At 40.1% G+C, this 8,421-nt stretch overlaps 1 protein-coding gene across 7 annotated transcripts in view; it reads left to right on the forward strand.

Moving 5' to 3' along the window:
• Positions 1–7,875, forward strand: part of SPATA18 (spermatogenesis associated 18) — a 46,635-nt gene extending 38,760 nt beyond the window's left edge. For 2 of the 7 annotated variants that reach the window (XM_070372383.1, XM_070372385.1), the window contains 3 exons: positions 1,821–1,904; positions 4,187–4,232; positions 4,504–7,875. In XM_070372383.1, the coding sequence (XP_070228484.1) occupies positions 1,821–1,904; positions 4,187–4,232; positions 4,504–4,511 (138 nt within the window). In that variant the 3' untranslated portion in view covers positions 4,512–7,875. The other 5 variants (XM_070372386.1, XM_070372389.1, XM_070372387.1 and 2 more) reach the window with 3 other exon arrangements.
• The last annotated feature ends 546 nt before the right edge of the window (positions 7,876–8,421 follow it).

The raw sequence follows: 8,421 nt of genomic DNA on the forward strand, positions 1-8,421 counted from the left end.
TGAAAGGATCTGATAAGAAGACTTTGACTAGTAAAATCTCATTGTAGAAAATAGAGTTTTCTTTTTTGAGCCTTGATTTAGTTAGAGAGTAGAAGGTCCACAGTGGTGATTCACTCATGCACTCACTCATTAATTCATTTTATTTGGTAGTTGTTTATGACCCAAGCACTCTGTTTAGGTGCTTGGGATCCAGCAATGAACAAAACAGCCGCAAATTCCTGCCCACACGGAGCTTAGTCTCCAACACTTGGAAACTTGAGCGTAATTTCTAACAGCTTTTGCATCAAAACAGAGTTCTGTTGTAGGAACGGGGACCCCTTCCAGGGCCTGAAACTGGGCTCTTGTCTAACACTCAGAAATGAATTGTCCGAGGAGACACATGAGTTGACAAAGCAAGAGATTTTATTGGGAAAGGGCACCCGGGTGGAGGGCAGTAGGGTAAAGGAACCCAGGAGAAAAGCTCTGCCATGTGGCTCACAGTCTTGGGTTTTATGGTGATGGGATTAGTTTCCAGGTTGTCTTTAGCCAATCATTCTGACTCAAGAGTCTTTCCTGGAGGTGCAAGCCTTGTTCAGCCAAGAACAAGGATGGATGCCAGAGAGGAGGATTCTGGGAGGTGGTCGGACATGTGGTGTCTCCTTTGACCTTTCCCAAACTCTTCCATTTGGTGGTGGCTTATTAGCTCCATGTTCCTTACCAGGACCTCCTGTCATAAAACAACTCATGCAATCAATCTAAAAAACCAATCAATCTAAAAATAAAAAATAAAAAAGTCACAAACCCTGCAGCCCTCACCCCAAATGTTTCTAGGGACCAGAGATGACCATCCTGTTAGGTCTCCTGTTTGGCCCCTTTCTATTTCATCTCTGAGAGGAGCCAACAGTTTTGAACTAAATTGCTGCTATTACAAGGGTGAATGCTGGTTTTAGGCAAAAAATACCTTGACTTAGATCAGGTAGAGAGAGACTTCTGCTCTGCTAGGCAGGCCTACGCCCATGCACAGCAGGAAGAAGTTACAGAAGAAAGACCTCCGCCCCAATTCCCAAGAAGTACCTTGAGTATGAAGTCTCTCAGGGGAGAGTTGTTAGGGGAAGCACACTGACTGAAACCGCCCACCCTGACCAGGCACCATAGTAACCATTTGCATGCGTTGTTTTATGACAGGAGGTCCTGGTAAGGAACATGGAACTAATAAGCCACCACCAAATGGAAGAGTTCGGGAAAGGTCAAAGGAGACACCACATGTCCGACCACCTCCCAGAATCCTCCTCTCTGGCATCCATCTTGGCTGAACAAGGCTTGCACCACCAGGAAAGACTCTTGAGTCAGAATGATTGGCTAAAGACAACCTGGAAACTAATCCCATCACCATAAAACCCAAGACTGTGAGCCACATGGCAGAGCTGTTCTCCTGGGTTCCCTTACCCTACTGCCCTCCACCCGGGTGCCCTTTCCCAATAAAATCTCTTGCTTTGTCAACTCATGTGTCTCCTCGGACAATTCATTTCCGAGTGTTAGACAAGAGCCCAGTTTCAGGCCCTGGAAGGGGTCTCCCTTCTTGCAACAGTTCCATTAGCACCAAGAATTTGAATATCCCAAAGTTCATTGTAAGGAGATTTTATTGAGAAATATCCTAGAATTATTGTCAAATATTGTGCAGCTATAAGAAATTAGTGCACCTCATGCTGATGACCAGTACCAGGCAAGTGTAATCATGTCAGAAAATTTCTTGTACATTCTATGGGATATAAGTATTGTTTTAAGCCACATGGGCTCTTACAAACCACTGACTATTTTTCTTTCTTTCTTTTTTTTCCCAGTGGAATTCAGTGCGATCTGTAAGTCGATGTCGAAGCAGGAGTTTAAGCCCTATCTGCCCTCGTACCCGTATTGGTTTAGGCATGGTATGTATCTGTCTCATTGTTTTTACACAAAATCATCGTATGTATTTTTTCATCCACAGTTACCTATAAAAGAGGTGATGGTAAGTCTGGAGGTAGAAAGAGAACCTGCTGTAGTCACCTTAGGTTAATTTCTATCTGATCTTGGGCTAAGGAATTTATCATTCTAGAAAGAAGGAAATAGAGGTAGTTATTTTTTTTATTTATTAGGCATTTTATTGCTTTATTTTTATCTTTAAATGAAAATGGGCTATTAGTTATCTATCAGTTTTCTGAACAGAGAATGGGACATCTTAGTCAACTGATCTCTGCACACACCAGTCCCTGGTTCCTCTAGAACTTCTTGTATGAGCTTGGAGAAGTTGCTCAAATGATCTGGATTTCAATACTGTATAAAGGGAATTGCAGGTATTGATTTTCCTCCAAATTTCAAAGTAGGAAGAATTAAGATTAGTCTTGGATATTTGTTCTTAGGATTACTAATAAGTCTGTCAAAGAAAAAAAAAAAAAAGCAAAAACACTTCTGAAGACTGTGGTGATAACATCCCCCAAACCTAACATTATTATGAATCACCACTGTTCACTCATTCAGTCATAATATTTAGTTAATGCCTTTTTAATACGTGTCTGGACTAAGACATGTGGATACCAGATAGGCTAACAATTTGCTTTTCCTTCAAATAAAAATTCTTTGAATATTTGTTCAACCTAGTTTTGGGGAGAGTGGTGAAGAAGGAGGATCGCATTTGTCAAGGCTCCATTTCTCTGAAATTATCTCTAGTGATGCAACTCTAGCCCCCTACACTTCTAAACCCTTCTCAGCAAAACATTATGTTTAATAAAGTTCTTATCAAACATTTCTTCTGTACCGTGTGGATGCTAGACTAGGAGGAGAGGGGCAACACAAAAATGATTAAAACATGTTCTCTTTCCTGAATGGGTTTCAATAGGAAGATCAGTATGGGAAGATCAGTATGATTTAAACAAAGTAACTGAATGTGGTATATGATAGAGTCCATGAAAGAGGCACCATGTACTAAAGCTGTTAGAGGAGGCAGTGATTCCCTCTGGATTTGGTTCATGGGGGAGGTGGTATATGATCTTACAGAGTTTTTATGGGTTGGGGAAGACTATCCATAGGAATAAAATGGCCTGAGAATGCAAAGGCGTGTCAGATATGGTTCTTCTGCGCTTGCAGATTTTAATATAACTTAATTATCCTTATTGCCGAATAAATATTTACCAGAGGTAAAAGCAAAAGGATTGTACACTTAATGGGCTGATAAAGAGACATCTTATGAGTTTTGTACTGGAAGAATAAAAATTCTCCTCATCCTAAGAGGAAGTGTTATATCAGAAGCAAGAGCAATATTAGCCACTTGTCCTTATAGTCACGACACATTTTAACTCTGGACACTGACTGGAAGATTTATCAATGGGCAGCGTCCCTCTGTGACAAGTACCTATACATGTTTGAGCCCTTCCTCTCTCTTTCTTTTGTCCCCCGGGTAAACAAACTTAAAACTTTTTATAAGAATAAATGCATTCTCAAAGGTGAAACTATTGCCAAAATTCTGTCCCTTTCTGCCATCATCTCCTTACAATAAGACTGGTACAAATATTTTTGGTTAATCTGATTGACTTGTTTGAGATTTCATAGGCAGAACAGCCTCTATCTTTGCTAGTGTCTATTTAAAGTGAAAGCTCAGAGTAAGAATGATGCCTGCAGTCAATTATTTCTGAGCCATGTCAGGCTTGTAGGTAACTGGAATAGCTGGCTTTTGCTCATTGAAAGCAAAGGTGAGATTTGACATGTGAGTATTTTCTGGCTTCCCAGGGACTCCCTTTAATAGGCAGCATTTTGGACACATGAGATAATTCATATAAAGGATGTGCCAGAGACTGTTTGATAATTTTAGCCTTAATTAATCTTCATAATTATAATAATACCTTCTGGAAGTCATGGAATTCAGTATGGCCAGTGAGCATCCAATCTCAAAAAATGTTTAGCAACTGTTAACAACCACCACTACAAAAGCCAACAAAACCCAGGCCATTGAGCCCAGCTTTTAATTAATAATAAATAATTTAAGCTAAGTTGAGTATACATGCACTTTGGAAAGTATAAAAGGAATCATAGGGCAAAAACTTCAGGGCAAAGCCACCATAGCTCTAAACTGCTTCAGAGCAACTGTTTAGCTGGATTTAGGGAAAAAACATCAAAACGATTCATTGTTTGAGCTTCATCTACTGTGTAATTCTCATGACACTTTTATATTTTCCAGATATCTCGAAGCCGGAGTCCTTCTCCAATAAGATGTGGATTGCCAAGTAAGTGGGATTGTCTAGGTGGAGCAAGGTTTCTGTTTTTTAATGCTTCTCTTAGTACTCAGCATGGAGCAGCAATATGAATGTTTTGCTTCCTGGAGACTGGCAGGCTACAGTCCATAAGGTCCATAGGGTCCCAAAGAGTTGGACACGACTGACCGACTAACATTTTCACTTTCAAACTTGGATTAACCACCCATCTTTTGTTTAGGTCTTCTCTAAAGAAAGTCTAAAAAATCAACCATAATAATGAGTCCTTTCTTTTTCTCCCTAGGGTTTTAAACCCACCAGCCCTTTTCCTCTGCCCAGGACACTCCAATGGCCAGCTTACCCAGCTCTCCCACCTGTCTGCTGTGCTGCCTCAGACCTCACTTAAGCTAATGTGACAAGGCACTTCTGTGTATCACTTCACACAGAGAGTTAAATGTTTTGGCTTAGTGCATTTGTAACTGCAGATACATTGCATTTTATTTTATTTTTATAGATACAGATTCCATTAATTTGATAAAAACTATTGCCTAGGTGTTTAGGATCATATTCATTTGAAGCAAAGTCCATTATACAGGTTCAGGATTCTCAATCTGAAACACAAGGCTCTTTTGTAACAACTTAAGTGAAAAACTTTTACTGTGCTATGTCCAAAAGACAAGAAGAGTCGTTTCAATTTGCAGAGTGATCATAAATATTGTAATTGCTGGTTTTAGATTTAGCTGGGAAACAACCTGGGGTGTTTTTATTTTCTTTGGGGACTTGGAAGAGAGCCCCAGTCTCAAGTTGGGGAACTTATAGCATAACAGGGACGTCAGGCTACATGTACATGATGATGATTTAGGAAAGTATAGTTCATTGGTTGTCTTCTATTTTCCTACTGTGGAGTGAAGTGCCCCGTTTGGTTTAGTTCAGCACTGTTGGTTGAAGCTATCTACTTGAGAGAGTTCTCTTGTTTCATAAATGTGGAGTGGTGATTTGGGTAGGAGCTAACTTGGAGACTATGTTAGTTACCTTGTGTTTATCTCCTGGGAATGTTTCTGAATGCAGTTTTAATGTACATGTTAAATATAAAAGCTACCTGACATTCTGACATCTTTTACCTATTCTGCTTAGTTGGTTATAAACTCAGATCTCCTAAGAACTCCATCTGACACTGATGGTGGGAATGTAGACTGATGCAGTCACTATGGAGAACAGTATGGAGGTTCCTTAAGAAAGTAAAAATAGAGCTACCGATATAACCCAGCAATCCCACTCTTAGGCATCCAACCAGTGAAAAACATGTATTCGAAAGGACACATGCACCCCAGTGTTCATAGCAGCACTATTTACAACAGCCAGGACATGGAAGCAACCTTAGTATACATCAACAGATGAATGGGTAAAGGAGACTGGTACATACATTCAATGGAATACTACCCAGGCATTAAAAGAATGAACGAATGCCATTTGTAGTAACACGGGTGGACCTGCAGATTACCATATGCTAAGTGAGGTAAGTCAGACAGAAAGATAAACATTGTGTGATATTGCTTACACATGGAACCTAAAAAATGATACAAATGAACTTATTTACAAAGCAGAAACAGACTCACCAGACTTACAGAACAGATTTATGGTTACACTGGGAGAAGGGTGGGGAGGGGGAGGGATAGATTAGGAGTTTGGGATTGACTTGTACACACTGCTGTATCTAAAATGAAATGTGTTTCCATTAAAAAAATAAAGAAAGGGGCATGCCTGAAATGCAGAAGAGTTCTCATTGAATAGCTGATTAATACATGACATTTAGCTATGCTAAACAATTAAAAAATAAAATAGCACTATTTTTGATTTTTGCTGTGTGAAAAATTCAATTTAGAAAAATGTACTAAAGAAGAAAAAGTTTTTTTTAAATCTTAAAAAGAAAAAAAGAACTCCATCTGACTGAAACTGAAACTCAAGGCTAAAAGCTAAGGGAACCATTTGTAGCTTTTAAATAGAACGTCTGTCCCTTGATTTCTTCACTGTGAAGTACTGTTGAAGAAGTTCAAGCTCTTGATGGAATGATAAGTAATGTTGTTTTTGCTTTTTTTTTTGTCCGTTTTAATGCTGTCTTTAAATGCAATCTTCGCAAACAGCAACTTTTGCCGTGTGCCTTTTAGAGAGAAGCGCCAAATCGGTCACAGCTCAGTTTGCATAAGTTCAGCCAGAACCAGCAGCTGGGGCTATTTAGGTGAAAACAAAAAACAAAACGAAAACCCCCTCAGATAACAAAAAGGAAAACTTCTCTAAAGCATCTGTCTCTTGTGTTGGGACACAAGCAAGGGAGAGACCTCTCTAGCCTCCACCCCTTGGTCTAATGGTCACCAATTTATTCTGAAAGTGAAAGTGGAAGTGTTAGTCACTCAGTCGTGTCCGACTCTTTGTGACCCCATGGACTGCAGCTCACCAGGCTCCTCTGTCCATGGATTCTCCAGGCAAGAACACTGGAGTGGGTTGCCATGCCCTCCTCCAGGGGATCTTCCTGACCCAGGGATCAAACCTGGGTCTCCCACGTTGCAGGCAGATTCTTTACAGTCTGAGCCACCAATTTATTCTGAAGTGCAAGCTTAATTGTTCTCCCCTCTGCATTTGTGTAGTCATCATTTTGAGGCAGGGCCCAGTGCTGATAGAAGAGCTCAGTGTCCAGGCAGATCCAGTTTTGACTTGGTCCTCAGCTTGCTTGGTGGCCTGAAGCAAGTTACTGCACCTCTCTGAGCCTCAGTTTCACTGAAGCAGGTGGATGGGATCGGTAGTTCTGCTCACCCTCCCAGAGTCAGTGCCTCCTTTCATAATATGTATTCTGGCCATTCTGAAATGAAGTTCAAAATTAGTATGATTATAGGCATATATGCTTTTAAACAGTGGATACAGTACTCAAGCTGTAATATAAACAGAAAAAAGGGAAATTTTTAATAAAACAATGTATTTCAATAAATGTATTTTAATAATGTATTTTAATAAAAGAATGTATTTCAACGAAAAGGCTTGGGTATAATGATCCTAGAAGGTACAGTGAAGTCATCAGACACTTGCACCTGTATGTAGAATTACCAGCTACAAATGCAGATCAGTGTTCGTTGTATTGGTGACGTCAGAAACACTGATGCCAGGGGTTTTCTGAAATGGTGAACAACTCTTAGTGAAGTTTTGAATAATAACTTACGGCAGTGCCTTGATTTGCATAGTAAATACATGCCTGGCAAAGCTGGTGTATATTAAAACCATAAATCAATTACTTTGTGTTATGGGCTAAAAGGTCTTTTCTAAAATCTCACTAAGTAATGAGAATGCCTACATATCAGAATTTTTTTTTAGGACTGAAATGTGGGAATGCACCTGGTTGGGAAAAATGTTGTATGTACTCAGTTTATTTGCTCTGTATCATGTCAGGCCGCTTGCCATTTCCCAAGTCTTTGATTTGAACTGTAACTGCACGGGGCCTGACAGTTAGTCTAGAATAATTTGTGGAAAGGGTCCAAAAACAGAAGGCGGCTGACCTATACTCATTTCATCAAGGCATGCACCTTAACCTTGGTGACTTTGAAAAATGATAAACTTTTATTGTAACCTGGGTAAATGTTAGTTATTGTATTATCAGTTTAACCTCTAATAATAAAATCAAGAAAAAAATTCTTCTGTACCTATAAGTTCTTTGCAATGATATGCTCCCCTTGCAGATTCCCTTCATCTACCTCCCTTCTCTGAGGCCTGAACCATGGCTGCAAATGCCCTCAAAAAATATCAGCAGCACCTCTGCTCTGGGGTTGACTCTGTGATGCTGCAGTTCTTGCTATAGCTTAATTGTCAGCTTTAGTTTATTCACAATTCATTGTCTTCATATTCGAGACACACTTCCTGAGTAGTTCTATACTGTTTTTATAGTTTTCACGCACGTGATTTCAGTTGCTCCCCACAAGGAATCCAGGGTCAGTTCAGTTCAGTCTCTCAGTGGTGTCTGTCTCTTTGCAACCCCATGGACTGTAGCACGCCAGGCTTCCCTGTCCATCACCAACTCCTGAGGCTTACTTAAACTCATGTCCATCGAGTCAGTGATGCCATCCAACTATCTCATCCTCTGTCGTCCCCTTCTCCTCCCACCTTCAATCTTCCCCAGCATCAGGGTCTTTTCCAATCAGTCAGTTCTTCACATCAGGTGGCCAAAGTATTGGAGTTTCAG

This window comes from Bos mutus, chromosome 6 (assembly GCF_027580195.1).
Source record: "Bos mutus isolate GX-2022 chromosome 6, NWIPB_WYAK_1.1, whole genome shotgun sequence".
Lineage (NCBI taxonomy): Eukaryota > Metazoa > Chordata > Mammalia > Artiodactyla > Bovidae > Bos > Bos mutus.